This window comes from Lissotriton helveticus, chromosome 5_1, assembly GCF_964261635.1.
Source record: "Lissotriton helveticus chromosome 5_1, aLisHel1.1, whole genome shotgun sequence".
Classification (NCBI taxonomy): domain Eukaryota; kingdom Metazoa; phylum Chordata; class Amphibia; order Caudata; family Salamandridae; genus Lissotriton; species Lissotriton helveticus.
The window spans coordinates 2068030281-2068046735 of record NC_136065.1 but is presented as its reverse complement, the minus strand read 5'-3'; the positions used below and the strand labels follow the sequence as shown (position 1 = coordinate 2068046735).

General features: G+C 49.5%; 1 protein-coding gene across 3 annotated transcripts in view; it reads right to left on the bottom strand.

The window, feature by feature from the left end:
- CSNK2B (casein kinase 2 beta) overlaps positions 1–16455 on the bottom strand; it is a 113162-nt gene that overhangs the window by 22466 nt on the left and 74241 nt on the right. For all 3 annotated transcript variants that reach the window (XM_078645998.1, XM_078645999.1, XM_078645997.1), the window contains exons 3-4: positions 15757–15861; positions 14611–14726 (exon numbers count right to left, since the gene is read on the bottom strand). In XM_078645998.1, the coding sequence (XP_078502124.1) occupies positions 14611–14726; positions 15757–15861 (221 nt within the window). The remainder of the gene's footprint in view (positions 1–14610; positions 14727–15756; positions 15862–16455) is intronic.

Below are 16455 nucleotides of genomic sequence, written 5' to 3'. Positions count from 1 at the left end.
GTCTGCGGAGACCGTGCCCTGAATGTAGGCCGGGTCCTTTGCGGCATGCTTGTACTTCTTCTCAGTTCTGGGAGTTACTGCCTTGCATGTTGCGGGCTCCCTGAAAGCTTCCTTCCCCTGAGCCAAGACGCTCTCGAGCATCGGGAGGAACTGGCTCCTCGTTTGTGTTGGGAGCAATGTTTCCAGAAGGAAGTCTGCTTTCTGCTTCTCTTCGTCGAGCTTGAGCTTGAAAGCTGCTGCGGCAGACTGTATCACCGCGTTGTAGGCCCCGATGTCGTCCGGCGGCGAGGGCCTCGAGGGGTAGGTGTCGACCACCTCCTCCGGGCTGTCGGTGTCGACATCGATGTAATCTACCTCCTGAAGGTCATAGGGCGCCGACTCTGTGTCTGTCCTGCCCTCATCTTCCTCCCCATAGCTGTAGCTCTCGTGGGGATTCTCGTACTCCTCCTGGTCGTCGAACACCTCGACGTCCTGGTCTTGCTCGGTGACTTCGGCGACCTCTTCTTCTTCCTCCTCGACCGCCTCCAGCACTGGTGGCTTGGTCTTGTGAGGGATCGTGAAGGCCTTCATCCTTGCGTCGAAATCTTTTTTCCGCTGCATGAAGTTCTCCATTTCTGCCTCGAGGCGCCTTCTTTTCTTTTCCATCTCGGCCGCGTGTTCCGCGTCGGATGGTTCCGCCGCTCTCTTCGACGGATGGCTCGTCGCCGTGCCTCTCGGAGTCGAAGTTTTCGACGTCGAACCGGATATCGGGTCTCTGGTCGTCGTCGACAGTTTCGGGTCTTTCTCCCTCGTCGATCGATCCTTTTCGGGGACGATTTTCGACGTCTTCTGCTGATCAGCAGCTCTCGGCGCCGGGGACTCCTTCTCTGAGGATCCGCTGGGCCTGGGAGTAGTCGCGGACGCCGCCTTTTTTGGCGTCGGCGCTTTCGGGGTCTTGCCCTCGATTTTTCGAGACTCAGAGTCTCTCGGGTTCTTGGGGGCCGAAGAGTCTCCTACCTTGTCAGAAGTCTTCGTGTAATCGGTCTCTACGACCGTGTAGCTGTCGTCTTCGGCGGCAGCGTTGTCTTCTTCCTCGGAGGACATCCCCAGCTCGTAGAGCGACGGGGTCGGGGCCTTCCCCTGCAGGGCGGCGTGTGCTACCCTCTGCCTCTCTCTCACACGAAGGGTCTTCGGGGTGAAGGCGGAACAGGCGTTGCAGTCTCCGCTTTCGTGGTCCACCGGTAGGCAAAGGTTGCATACCGGGTGCTGGTCCTTCTGCGCGTACTTGTGGTGGCAGTTACGGCAGAACTTGAACGGCGTGTTGTCCATCCTCGAGCGTCCAGGGCCTCTCTGGTCGCGTGTTCGTCGACGGTCGTCGAAGATCTGGATGGAAAACGCCTTATCTTTGCTTGTCTTTCGTCGGTGAAGTCCCCTGGAGTCTTCAGATGACTTCTCCTCGTCTTTTCTGTATTTTCTTTCTTCTTTCTCCAAAAATGTCTGGAGCCCAAACGGGAACGATCCAGACCCGACCGCGGAAAAAAAGAATCTGAAGATGGCGCCCAAGAGTGGGAGCTTCCGCAGGAAGCATGCCGACGTCACCGGAAATACACCCAAAGGGGGTGTGACGCCGACGCCCACCTGGGCAAAGAGAAAAAAAAAAAAAAAAACAAAGAAAAGACTACGAATCCGGACCCAACCACAAGACCGCGGAATAATGCACAGCATAGTGAATCCAGAAAGATTCACGCTGCAAAACTTATATGACTCAAGTATATCATTATTAGTAGTATGTTTAGAACGTTCAATACACTGATGAGCATTAATCATATTACCAGACTCGTCCTGTGTGTTGCTTACATTAATCAAAGCATCAGTTAATCCAGTATTTAACCGGGTGCCCATTTCCCTGACCGCATGAGTGACAACAGGAATTGAAAGGTTTTCAGATCTATTACCCAGTCAATCACAATCATTTAGCCCTGATAAGGGTTCATATCTATTGCCTAGAACCATACCCCAGTCATTAAGGGGAACCCCTTTGCCTCTGTTGTTTCTCACAGTGTTCCACATAGGTCCAGGAGTCCTTGGAAAAGTCACATTCTCCTGCTCTCCATAAAAAAATTTTAACGTAAGAGGAACAACAGATCCTGCTCTTCTTTGGGGGGGATTGATATGGTTCAGGAGATTTGGGAGAACACCTGGATGGGAAAAAGTCACTATAACACAATCTCCCTTGAATCCTTTCGGTCGATTTCCAATCCACGCCACCCTCTTAGTGGTTTTAATCTCGGATGCAAGTTGATATTTTCCACCTGGTGCCATTTGCGTATTATTTGTTATCCAATGGAGGGCCTTACTAAACAAGGATGCTGGAGTTTCGGGTTGTGCATCTGTTGGCGGGGGAACATTGGCCAGGACCAGGACCACAGGGGAGGCTTCCTCAATAAATTGGAGGGGATCTATTTCCTGACAGTTTATTGGCACATTACCTTTGGGTCCTGATACCCCAGCGGTGTTCAAGGGTCGATTAATAGAATGAGTTTCATTCCCGGCTGGACTTTCTGGGAGCGTAGGACTGCTCTTTTTTTCTATAGAGCTCTTTGCCTTAGATTCGATTGGTTTCGCCATTTGTGTCACTAAGGTATTAACCGTCTCAACCCCTTCCACAGCTTTGACTTGAAGACCACTCATCTTTTTTACCTCCGCGTTCAATTTGTCAATCTTGGCGATTAAAGGCTTAATGATGGTTTGAATTTTGGAATCAATAATGTCTGCTATTTTCTGAAGCAAATCATCCTCATTATAGCTTTTGTCATGATTGCTTTTATCAAGAACATTAGTGTCACCATCATCTGAGGTTTTTGCCTTATTTTGCCCTGTCGGAGTAGCATTTTTCCTCCTATTACTTGAGCGTAACCCCATCCGCTTTTGATGAGTTTTCCTGTTTTTTCTTGAAGGTCGAGTTTCCTGCTCGGGGGATGGCAAATCATCAACATTGTGCACCAGAATCTCATGTTCATGTTCAATGTTTATTCCTTGGTCTAGTGGCACTATATTTGCGACATCATCCAGGATGAGGCTATTCTGTTCATCCAAGTTTGGAGTAGGATGGACCGTAATGTCTATTAGGTTAGTGGAGTCATCAAAAACCAGAGAGCCTGAATGTTGAGGACTTTGGATTGGGCTTAGTAACTGTAGCTCAGGCGACTGACTTAGTCCCAGTGATTCTCTTCTGTCTTTATTTATTTTGGTTATGACTTGGAGCATGTAGTTTTCTATGGGCTTAGAGTTAACTATAGGCTTAGAGTTAACAGAGGGCTGTTTTTTAGTATTTTTTTTAGACATATTAAGATTGTATTGTTGATTGTCCTGAGATTATATGTGCTTTGCCAGTAGACAGCGGATACTTAGATAAAGCGCGTAAATCAGTGAGTTTAATTAAAAGCTCCCAGTGAGCCTTACGAGATGACGCTGCACAGTAAAGTCAATAGAAAAGGGAAATTTCTTACTTGCTTGGGTTACAGATGTTAGGGGGGTTGCCCAGTCCAGTCCCGGCCAGTCTAGGACTGTCTAAGACTGTCCCGCCCTTGTCCCGGGCTTCTCCCACGCGCGCGACTCGCGGGGCGAGAGGAGGCGTCTCCCTTTTCAGCGCCGCCTGGCGCTCCTCTCGCGTCACGAGCGCGTCACCCCTGGTGCTGCTGGGGGCTGTAGTGCGCTCTCAGTGCGTCCCGCTGGTCCTGCCGTTCACCTCACGGCTTCCCTGCCCGATGGCTCACTGCTGCTCCGTTTGCTGAAAGTTTGAGAACGCTCCGCGGTGCTCCCGGCGGCGTCTCCCTTTTCAGCGCCGCCTGGCGCTCCTCTCGCGTCACGAGCGCGTCACCCCTGGTGCTGCTGGGGGCTGTAGTGCGCTCTCAGCGCGTCCCGCTGGTCCTGCCGTTCACCTCACGGCTTCCCTGCCCGATGGCTCACTGCTGCTCCGTTTGCTGAAAGTTTGAGAACGCTCCGCGGTGCTCCCGGCGGCGTCTCCCTTTTCAGCGCCGCCTGGCGCTCCTCTCGTGTCACGAGCGCGTCACCCCTGGTGCTGCTGGGGGCTGTAGTGCGCTCTCAGCGCGTCCCGCTGGTCCTGCCGTTCACCTCACGGCTTCCCTGCCCGATGGCTCACTGCTGCTCCGTTTGCTGAAAGTTTGAGAACGCTCCGCGGTGCTCCCGGCGGCGTCTCCCTTTTCAGCGCCGCCTGGCGCTCCTCTCGCGTCACGAGCGCGTCACCCCTGGTGCTGCTGGGGGCTGTAGTGCGCTCTCAGCGCGTCCCGCTGGTCCTGCCGTTCACCTCACGGCTTCCCTGCCCGATGGCTCACTGCTGCTCCGTTTGCTGAAAGTTTGAGAACGCTCCGCGGTGCTCCCGGCGGCGTCTCCCTTTTCAGCGCCGCCTGGCGCTCCTCTCGCGTCACGAGCGCGTCACCCCTGGTGCTGCTGGGGGCTGTAGTGCGCTCTCAGCGCGTCCCGCTGGTCCTGCCGTTCACCTCACGGCTTCCCTGCCCGATGGCTCACTGCTGCTCCGTTTGCTGAAAGTTTGAGTCAGTCCTCATCACAACCCTATCATTGTGTATTTGTATGTAGGGTTCTTGTAGCGTTAGCGCCTGAAGCTCGCTTACTCTGCGTAAAAACGTTATTGCAACCAGGAAAGCTGTTTTCATAGTTAGCATCTTTAGGGAGGCTTTGTGAAGTGGCTCAAAGGGCTCTTTCATGAGTTCCGTGAGGACTATGTTCAAGTTCCATGCAGGTGGCGGCACCCGCTTGGGTGGTGCGATCCTTTTTGCTCCTTCCAGGAATCTCTTCACCACCTGTGATGTGAAGAAACTCCTGCACGTCTCTCCCCTTGTGTAGGCGACTATCGCTGCCAAGTGAACTCTTAACGAGGATGAGCTAAGGTTCTTCTCCAGCAAGTGTGTTAGGTACCTTAGCACTGTGGAGTCCTTCTTCATTTTAGTGTGAAGTCTTTCTTTTCTGCACCACATTGTGAATCTTTTCCATTTCGCAACGTAGCACTTCCAAGTGCTGGGCCTCCGTGCCTCCCGAAGGACCTTCAAGGTGCTTTCTGGCAGTCTCAAATGTGCGAACTCTATGTCCTCAGGAGCCACGCTACTAGGCTCAGGCTCTCTGGCTCTGGGTGTAGCACCTCTCCGTTCTGCATGGAGAGTAGGTCTTTCCTCCTGCCGAATCTGTGGGGTGCACATGGTGTCATCTCCATGATCTGCGAGTACCATGTCTGTCTGGCCCACTGTGGCGCGACCAGCATCAGGGTCATGTTGCTCGCTCTGCACTTGCTCAGCCCTCTGTGTATCAGTGGTATCGGGGGAAAGGCGTAAGCAAATGTCCCGGAGCAATCTATCCATAGGGCATTCCCCAGTGACCCCTCCTCAAGCTGTCTGGATGCGAAGTTTTGGCATTTTCCATTCCGGCGTGTGGCCAACAGGTCCACTGACGGTGTTCCCCATCTGTCGAACAGCCACCTCGTCTCTTGAGCATTGAGCTCCCACTCGTGGGATGCCGATGTCTGTCTGCTGAGCCAATCTGCTTGTATGTTGTCCTTCCCTGGTAGATGTATGGCTAGCAGGTCTATCTTGAGAGGGATGGCCCATCTCCATATCTCCTGCGCCAGTGTTGAAAGCGGGGCTGACTGTGTGCCCCCCTGCTTGTTGATGTAGAACATCGCGGTGGTGTTGTCTGTTTGTAGTAACACCTTGTGCTTGTACAGTCTTGTTTGAAAAGCTTTCAGTGCAAGGAAGATTGTCTTTAATTCCAGGTAATTGATGTGCCTTGTCGCATCTGCTGGCGTCCACAGTCCCCTCACCTTGAGCTCCTCCATGCGAGCGCCCCATCCCTTCAGGGATGCGTCTGTGGTGATGGTCACTGTTGGCGTTGGGGGCGTTAGAGGCTTTCCCCTTGTTATGTTCTCCATGGTCCACCATGTCATCTCCTTCTGCACTGCGTGCGTTACAACCACTAGATCCTCCCAACTGCCTGTAGCTTGTGACCATTGCTCCTGTAGCCATTCTTGAATGGGTCTCATGTGGAGACGTACATTCGGTACCAGGTGGATGCATGATGCCATCATCCCCATGATCTTACTCGCAGTCCTCACTGTCCGAGCTTGTCCCTTCCGGTAGAGGCGAGTTTCCTTTACCAGTGCCCTCGCCCTCTTCTCGCTGGGGAGCACCTTGCCCTGCAAGGTGTTGATCTGTGCTCCCAGGAAGATCTTCACTTGTTCCGGCTCCATTGATGATTTCTTCCAATGGATGGAGAACCCCAGGCTTTTGAGCGTGCTCGTCACCGTGTGTGCGTGATGCTTGCATTTCTGGTATGAGTTTGCTTTCACCAGCCAGTCGTCCAGGTAGGGGTATACGTGCATTCCCTGCCTTCGTAGGTGCGCTGCGACTGCTGCGAGGCACTTTGTGAAGACCCTCGGTGCTGATTTTAGCCCGAAGGCTAGTGTCGTGAACTGGTAGTGGCTTTCTCCGATGGTGAACCTGAGCATATGCTTGTGCTTTCTGTTCATTGGGATGTGCAGGTAGGCGTCCTTGAGGTCTATTGTGACCATGAAGTCCCCGATCTGCAGTTGCGGGAGCACCTCTTGCAGGGAGGTCATTTTGAATTTTTGCGTTCTTATGAATTTGTTCAGGAACCTTAGGTCCAGAATGGGTCTCATTGTCTCGTCTACTTTTGGTACCAGGAAGTACGTGGAGTATATTCCCTGGTTTCTTTCCTTGAAGGGTACCCGTTCTATGGCCTGCTTCGCAGGAGTTCCTTTACTTCTTCCTGAAGACACTCTAGCTGCTTGCTTGCTAGTTGTTTTCTTTTTGGTTTTCTGCTTGTTGGCCTCCCCTCCAACTCTATGCAGTATCCGAATTGGATGAGGTTGAGGATCCATTTGTCTGATGTGATTTCTCTCCATTCTTGGAGGTAAAATCTTAATCTTCCACCCACTGGTGTTATGTGGTTGTAGATGTGTAGCTTGTCTTGACCCCACTGTACGTGCTGCCCCCTGGGATCTTTTCTTTGGGTGGGCACACAGGGTTTTTTGAAGTCACTTAGAGGCGGGCTGCTGTCCACCTCTTCTATTCAGTCCACGTCCATTTCCTCTCCCTCGAAAGGACTGGCCTCTTTGTTGGTATTGCCAGGACTGCTTCTGCTGACCCTGCAAGTCTGCCTGGTGCGTCTGTTGGGAAGCGTGGTGTGCTGTACCTGGCTGGTTTCCACCTCTCCCGCCAGGCCTCCGTGACGGGGTGCCCCTTTTGTTGCCTCTGAACTGCAATGCTCCGATGGACCTCGCTGTTTCGTTGTCCTTCTTTAGTTGACTGAGCTTCTCATCAACTGTTCCGAAAAGCGTGTCGCCGTTGAACGGTGTGTTCAGGATGCTGTGCTGCACTTCTGGTTTGAAACCTGAAATCCTGAGCCAGGCGTGTCTTCTTTCAGTGACACCCATCATCATGAGCCTGCTGGGAGGTGTCTGCTCCATCCAGGGCCGTCTTAAGGCAAGAATTTGCCGCGTTCTTCCCTTCTTCGACCACCTTTTCGGCCTTCTGCCTGGGGCAGGTCCTTCACCAACTGCCCCAGCTCCTCCATGATCTGGTACATGTGCCTGTTTATCAGTGCGTTGGAATTAGCCATGCGCCAGTGGGTCGCGGCGTTCCGTTCGATCCTTCTGCCCACCAGATCCATCCTCTTGCTCTCCTTATCCGGTGGTGGTCCAGAAGTAGTGGGTACGTTAGCCCTCTTCCTTGCTGTAGCCGTGATAATGGAGTCTGCAGAGACCGTCCCCTGAATGTAGGGTGGGTCTTTTGAGGAATGTTTGTACTTCTTCTCTGTTCTGGGAGTTACTGCCTTGCATGTTGCGGGCTCCCTGAATGCTTCCTTCCCTTGAACCAAGACGCTGTCGAGCATTGGCAGGTATTGGCTCCTTGTTTGTGTGGGGAGCAATGTCCCTAGAAGGAAGCCTGCTTTCTGCTTCTCTTCGTCGAGCTTGAGTTTGAATGCCGCTGCGGCAGATCTTATCACCGAGTTGTAGGCCCCGATGTCGTCCGGCGGCGATGGCCTCGAGGGATATGTGTTGACCGCCTCCGCCGGGCTGTCGGTGTCGACATCTAAGTAATCCACCTCCTGTAGGTCAGAGGGGGCCGACTCTGCGTCCGTCCTGCTGTCCTCTTCCTCCCCATAGTTGTAACTATCGTAGGGATTCTCTTCCTCTTCCTGGTCGTCGACCACCTCGACGTCCGGGTCTTGTTCCTCGGGGACCTCGTCTTCTTCCTCGACCACCTCCACCACTGGTGGCTTGGTCTTGTGTGGGATCGTGAAGGTTTTCATCTTTGCGTCGAAATCTTTCTTCCGCTGCAAGATGTTTTCCATTTCGGCCTCGAGGCGTCTTCTCTTTTTCTCCATCTCAGCCGCGTGTTCCGCGTTGGATGGTTCGGCCGCTCTTTTCGGCGGTTGGCTCGGCGCCGTGCTCTTCGGTGCCGAAGTTTGACGTCGACCCGGATTTTGGGTCTCTGGTCGGCGTCGGTAGTTTAGGGTCCTTCTCCCTCGGCATTGATCGATCCTTTTCAGGGACGATTTTCGACGACTTCTGCTGCTCAACAGCTCTCGGCGCCGGGGACTCCTTCTCAGAGGATCCGCTGGGCCTGTGGGTACTCGCGGACGCCAGGTGTTTTGGCGTCGGCGTTTGAGGCCTTGCCCTCGTTTTTTCGAGATTCAGAGTTTCTCGGGTTCTTGGGGGCCGGAGAGTCTCCTACCTTATCAGAAGTCTTCGTGTAATCGGTCTCTACGACCGTGTAGCTGTCGTCTTCGGAGGCAACGTTGTCCTCTTCCTAGGAAGACATCCCCAGATCATAGAGGGACGGAGTCGGGGCCTTCCCCTGTAGGGTGGCGTGCGCTACCCTCTGTCTCTCTCACACGAAGGGTCTTCGGGGTGAAGGCAGAGCAGGCGTTGCAGTCCTCGCTTTCGTGATTTACCGGTAGACAAAGGTTGCATACCGGGTGCTGGTCCTTCTGCGCGTACTTGTGGTGGCAGTTACGGCAGAGCTTGAACGGCGTGTTGTCCATCATCGAGCGCTCAGGGCCTCCCTGGTCGTGTGTTCGTCGAAGATCTCGATGAATTCTCCTTTGCGGACTCCTCGTCGATGAAGTCTCCTGGAGTCTTCAGATGACTTTTCTTTGTAATTTCTGTCTTTTCTTTCTTCTTTCTCCAAAAATGTCTGGAGCCCAAACGGGAACGATCCAGACCCGACCGCGGAAAAAAAGAATCTGAAGATGGCGCCCAAGAGTGGGAGCTTCCGCAGGAAGCATGCCGACGTCACCGGAAATGCACCCAAGGAGGTGTGACGCCGACGCCCACCTGGGCTACGAAAAAAAATAAAAAAAACAAAGTAAAGACTATGAATCCGGACCCAACCACAAGACCGCGGAATAATGCAGAGCATAGTGAATCTGATGAAGCAAAGCTTCGCATATTTTGCGGACTTGCTGTACTCATGAACCTCGTTTATGTGTAACAAGGTAACAAGTGTACGTCTTACTAACGTTTATATTAAGTTTGAATAAGGATTAAGAAGCTTGCACATGTGTTTTACTAAAATAATTTACTCGAGTCACTTAAAATGGCCGCCGCTTGTATTTAGTTACTGCGCATGCGTCAGCCACACTCACGTGTCCTGACGCGTCTGCAGAGTTGGAGGGAAAATTATGCGCATGCGTAATACATAACTTGGCCCAAGGTGGTACTGCTCGTGCCACTGCTCTTGTTGTTTCCATGTAGCTAACATTTAGACTGCATAAGTATATTTATGATAAGTTGAAAGTACAACCCTGTGATGTGTTTTCATAATGACATTATTATGTATTAATTTGTTTTCGCTTACTTTTCATGTACCACGGGGAATGGGGGTCTGAGAGAGAAGAGAGCCATCTTGGAGGTTCTTTCTGCGCCTGCGCAACTTTGAGGCACAGTGGACCTTGACTGATGCAACACAGCCAGTTGGCAGTAATGGGCAAGATGTTCCTGAGAAAGTCACCTCTGCCCTGCAAGAACAGCGAATGTGGCTCCTTATATGTTACATTGTAATGTTGCGCTACTGTTTGCCGTGTAGTTTCTCATGGGAACCCCAATCATGCTAGGCGGTACCCAAGTATGCAAATGCAGGCTTAAAATGTTGTATTATGATTGGTGTGTTACCCAAATCCTACCTTAGGACCAATCCAAATTGAGGGATTCTGACACTTTGCAACATTGGGGGGTGGTACACTGCCCCAAACAGTATATCTACCCTGGGTTCACCTAGGGAAGTCGTCCGACTTGTCTGGTTTAGCTGACCTGTCACTGACCCATCGTACTCAATAGGTGACTGACGATACAGAGCGCTGCGGAGCACTCTGTCCGAAATTGACCATAGACTAAGGTTTTACTGAACCTTGAAGTGCTGGCGAAGCACTTTGCTGGGAGTTCGCTGACCCAATCGGGGTCTTGATCGATAGCTGCAGAGAGGGTGGAGCGCCGGCGTTGCTCCCAAACTGCGGGTGCGGTCCTGTCCTGAGCGGTCCTGTCCTGAGGGTTTGCTGTCCTGTCCTGAGGGTCCTGTCCGGATTCCGAGGGTATCCTGTCCGGTCTTGGGTGTCCATTCTGCACCTGCTGTTCTTTGAGGGGTATCCTTCCTTGAGGGTTTCCTGTCCTTAACTGACCCGTGGCCAGGGTTTGGTTTCCACACCAGTCTAGGTAAATATTGCTCTGAAAATTCTTAAACCTTGCACCTTCTGAATTTCTGACTTTTGCTTTAATAAAGTTACCATTTGCATATGTTATTTTCCATGTCTTTCCGCAACTATTGAAAGTCATTTGCAATTTTCACATAAACATGTTCCCATGTCACCTCACTTGTTAGAAATTATATTTTGCATTGCAGTTTGTCATTTTCTGATATGGTCTAGAACCTCCTTACCTAGACTGTTTAAAGGTCCATTCACTTTAAGCTTAGCATGTTACTCTTTATAGGCCCTCCTATAGTTGCACATGCATAGTCTGTCCATGCTCAAACATTACTGAATTGCATAGTATTTTCCCGTTGCATTTTATATCAGTATTTCAATGATTACCCTGTCTTTATTTCTCTATAGTTACATAATTTACATTATCTTGGTTATTGATTGCCCTATTCTTGTGTACCTTATAAATGAAGAAAACGAACTTTAGATAAAGCTTTTAAAACTTCCAGTTGTCCGTGGTCATTTTCAACAGTATTGAATGTTATTTGAAATTGCATTTGCTGCCTTTCTTTTTACAGTTAGGCCCCTGATTCATTGAAGTCATAGGTACCCGTATCGGTGGATGGTAAGTCGGGTACACTAAGTAATAATAGTAGGGAACACACAAATTGGTAGAGCTCGTGAAGTCGCCCTGTCAAATGAATAGTGTGAATTGAAAGTATATGGGCCCTGAAGCCGGAAACGGCGAAATCATTGGCCGGGTGACCTCGCGCGCTCTATCAAATCCAGAAAGATTCACGCTGCAAAACTGTAATTTCTTCAAGTCAATTATAAATATTTTTTAACATTGACAACAATTAACAACAATTTTAAAATTATTAATTTTATTAAATCAATTGGCTAATGCTGGCAGTTTTTTATCTGCTTCGGATGAGTTGTACATGTTTGAATTCTGAATTTTGTGAGGCCAAGGCTTTTGCGAAGTTCTAGAAGACAACGCAGTACGGTGAGGAGGAATCCATGACAAATTAACATAAGCTACAGCAGCACTGTAGCTATCACGTATTGACAAAGCCCAAGATGTCTGGCTGGGCTGCCAGCGTTTTGGCATGGTCAATGCAGGTTTCATCATAGTTTTCATGAATTTTTTACTTGAAGAGCCACTGGGTCCTCAACATTATATGAAACAATCATTGCAAATGCAATAGGTCTCACATTTTTTGGAGTTATTGGCATTATAAATGCCAATGTTTAGGTGGAGCCTAGAGGCAGTGCCCATGCTGCTGTAAATTACCTCTTCCCCTCAGCCTCCTACCCCCTTCAACACTTTCTGAATTTGTTGGTGTTACCCCTGTCCTCCTGGGACATCAGAAGACTGAACAAATATGCAAATAAGCCTCTCCTGATTGAATATTGCATTACCAGCTCTCCTGCTGTGTTACGGAGAGCCATGTAGCTTTTCATTTGCTGTTTTCTTTAGTTTTTCTATATTTGGCGGGTGTGCCCAGTCCCACTAGGGCACCGACTTGTCATCTGACTGGAGGAAATTCGGGAAGCCCACCCCCTGCCAGCTCCCCACCTGGCCGGCAGCCTGCACTGCCGGAGCAGGTAGCATGCTTCTCCAATGCCCGCTCCATTTGGGCAACGTGTCTTCTACTGGTGGCCACCCACTCCAGAGACATGGGCACGAGGAGTAGGGGTGGGCCCACCACATTTGGGAGGTGCGCGAGAAAGCTCTCCTTGCCATTGCTGGGGGCCTGGAGATGGGGCTCCGGGCACCTTCCCTTTTCTCTGGGGAGTACAACGGAGCTCCACATCCACTGCTTGTGTCAGGAGTCCTGAGATGGTGGTCCTGGCACCTTCCCTCTGTCTTGGGTGGCATGCGACAAAGCTAAACCGTTTTTTTCTTTTTAGCAGGGGCCCAGAGATCGGGTTCCAGACCCACTTGCAGTGGAACCAGCTGGGGGTTTGGGATCCCCAGACCCAAAGAGCTTCTGGGAGGGGGCACCTATGTACGCCCCTTCCGAATTAAATACATAATTAGGACTCATACCAAACCCAGGGCCCTGGCCAACCCCCAGGGTACATTTGTAAAGTACCAGTGGAGAACCATGCGCTTAGATTCTCAAAAGATCAAAGGTCACCAAACATTTAACAGTCCATAACTCGAATTTGGGAGATTTTGGGCTTTTTTTTTTTTTTTTTACTCTTGGGTGTGAGCTCTAGCCACGTGGTGCAGTTGCAGCAGGCCTCAAAAGCAGTGTACTGGCCCCCTGCACCAGTTTTCCTTCTGCTCTCTGTATCTAGTGCTCCTCGCCTCCTTCTGGGCTACAGAAATCCAGATCTTATCCTAACGGGTCTTCGGCGGGCTGCTGTAGGCCGGCCTTGCCTGCCCTTTGAGAGACCTACAGGTTTTGGGGTCAACTGTGGGGGGTGTCCTTAATGGTTTAGGGGGTTTACCCTTCTTCCATGGCTGCTGTGGATTTCCAGTAAAAAGCAAAAAGCAAGAGTAAGTGGGAGTAGAAGGTTCTAGAAGCCAGGCCCCCAAACCAATTCTAGGGTGCCACATCACCTCTCCACTCCATCCCAACGTACAGCATGCTGGGACACTGCAAGATGGTGCCATCCATAGGTCACTGGTCACATTTGCTCTGGAATCCTAAGCACTGCCCCTAGCTATCACTGCCAGGTTCCTTCCCACCAACACTTCAAAGAGCAGCCCTCCCGATCCATCCCCCGTCCCATTTGTCTGGGCTGATTCAATGTGACAGCTAATAATCAGATGAAGTTTTTCTTCCCCAGCCTTTCCTCCTCAGGAGCTGAGGGAAGCACTGTTAATTACTCTTTTTGTGTGGGGAAGCCTGTGTTCCTTCTACTGTGGAGCAGAGTAATTAACTTGGCCCAGCATTGTGACAAAAGGCCTGGGCTCGGATCTCGAGCTGAGCCTGAGAAGCATAAACATTTTGGACAACCTATAAGATGTGCACATCACTGCTTGGGATTCACATATTTGAACTAGGTGCACGCATTTAATTAGAATTAGATTTGTTGCATGACTTGTAGGCCAAAAGGAAGAGAAACTGCACTCTAGGGCAGATTTCCTGCATGTGTACAATAATGTGCCACGGCTGAAAAAACAGTAAAACATACTGACTTTACCTGCGAGTACCACCTAATATCATAAGGCTTATCCCAGATCACTACCTAACCTTGCAATGTACCCCCGCACAAGGCTACCTGAATGCACTTACCGGGCTGCGCACAATCGCAGTCTCATAAATGCCCTCAGATATGCACATGCGTGGGCAAATATGTTCACATGTAACCCGCCAATTGCCCCTTACCCTAGGTGTGTCGCAGCGGCCTTCTCTTAAAAGGCATAGCAAAGCCGCACAGTCCATTTACCATGTGATTACTGTGGGTGAGACACAAGTAGTAAGACTCACCCACAGTAAAAAGTTCAAAATAAGGTAATAAGCAAAAAATAAATGGGCAGATCCCAACTGTAACACACAGGAAGAGTACACTATGCTTTCCATAATGTGCACTACGGCATAATACAGCGAGATGAGAATGTCGGGCAAAAAAAACGAACCAAACTAAACCCCAAACCCAGTGTCACTCTCCTGCAGTACCAGTTCACTTCTATTGATACTGAAGTAAAACTACGCCCAAGACTAATGCAGCAAGTGTAGAAAGCATAGGCTTAGATCACTCTGTTAGAACTTGGTTGTAAGACAAACTGTGCTTCACTATCAACAGATTAAGTCGCCCTCTAAGGAGGTTTTAGCTAAATCAATTCTGATGTATACAGACCACCTGCACAGTCATCCGCCCATAGCATTCTTTTTCAACTAGCACAGAAGAGGGACCACTTCTCACCATCTGTGCGATGCCTCTGTTCGTGAGGATGTAACGGGCATGGATGAGGCCATACAGCATCTCAGCTGCCTGCTCAATCAAGTCACTCTGGTTTGGGTTATCCTCCAACTCCTCATCTGCGGAGAAACAAAGGTAAAGAAAAGAGCAGTAGTGACTTGTGATATGTGGTTAGGGGGAGCAGATCCTCTCCCTACAACAATCCATGAATGGTGGTTATGCTGAAGGGTTCTTGGCAGGAGTCCTCGCAGTCCCAGAACAGACCTTGCGATTGACTTACCAGCTAGTTAAAATTGGCAATGTGAGTAGCTCCTCACGAGTAAAATAGGGGCTTAGTCGCAGAACCACATTGTCATAGGAAAGACCGACAGCCAGGATGTTTAGGACAGTTTCACGGCGAGAAACGAGTTTCACAGTCACTGTGGCCCAAGAAATAGCACCACGATGGCACAGGGAGTCATTGAAACTTCAGAGGTTAACCAAACAGTCAATGTCAAGTGAGAGGGTGAACGGAGACCAGCTGGCTCTTTTAGGATTCTGTTTTTTTGCGCAATCTGAAGATTCATAGATTAACAAAATAAGTGCTATTGCAGACAATGTTTTCCCCTTTTATTGATCAAATTTGTAAAGTCCCTGGCCAAATAAATACCATAAATTGCAGAATTCAACAAAAGTGTAGATCCAGGTAAACTCAAGACACATAGGTCATGAATTAAACACCAAAAGGCAAACAATAGGAGATCAGATCTTCAAATGTATACAATTTCTAGTGATGCTTAAATGCAAGCTCCAATTTCTTTTGCTAATATAATAAACGACTCTTCCATCAGGATGTTTTGAAATACCTTCCTCAGCAGCTATGCCTACATAGTCTGCACATCAAGAAAAAATCATGCTTGTGAACTGGTTATCATAAGCCTTAGTACATCTAGCCGGCTAGGAGTCACAACCTTATAAGATTTCCTTAAATCAATAAAGGCAGGGAGGAAAGCCGGGAATTCCTTAATCTTAAGATCCTGTGAAAAATTATGTACTAAATAACTATTGTTAAAGGAAGTGGAAAAGGAGTTTATATTCCTTGCCCAGCCCTCTCTACCACCTCACCTGCCTTTCTAAAATAAGGTGTCACTTCCAGAAAGGCTGGCTCACCTGGCTCAAGATCCAGGATCATGTCTAGGGCCTGGCGGTAGTGCGGGACCTGTTCATTGAGTCCCGTCAAGTTGAACTTGTCCTGGATGTAGTCTTCGTCCACCTGCAAGGACAAAAATAAATGGTTAGAGTTCATAGAAATCACGTGACGTAAAGAGGGAAACAAGTAGAAGAACCTGGTGGCAAACAAAAGTTCTAACCCAACCTATATATAACCATCATTCACGTAGCTAACAGACCATGGGTCCCCTATCTACCCAACAAAAGAATAATTATTACAATAACTTGAATTTATTAAATCTGTCAAAGACCAGAATTAGTTTAACAACAAAGAATACAAAGGTACAAAAAGACAAACATTAAGAGCAACACGGAAATAATCATGACCCAAAGTATTTCTACATTCCCCTGACAATCCAGTGAGAAAAATAAGCAGAAGAGAAAGCACAGCTGCACAAATGTGATGTCAGCATGGTACAGTCAAGTCTTTATAGAAGGACAAGATTGTTCAACTCTGGTTTGATGGGACAGTGGCTTCCAAGATTCAGTAGAGTAACTATCAAAACAACATTTCCGAGTCCTCTTTCCATGGAAGCAATGGACACATTTTCCAGCAAAGAGACATTTATGCAGTGTAAGCTGCACCCTATAATGCTTCTAGGTTCTGTATACAAAATTAAAGTTAAACAACAACGCACC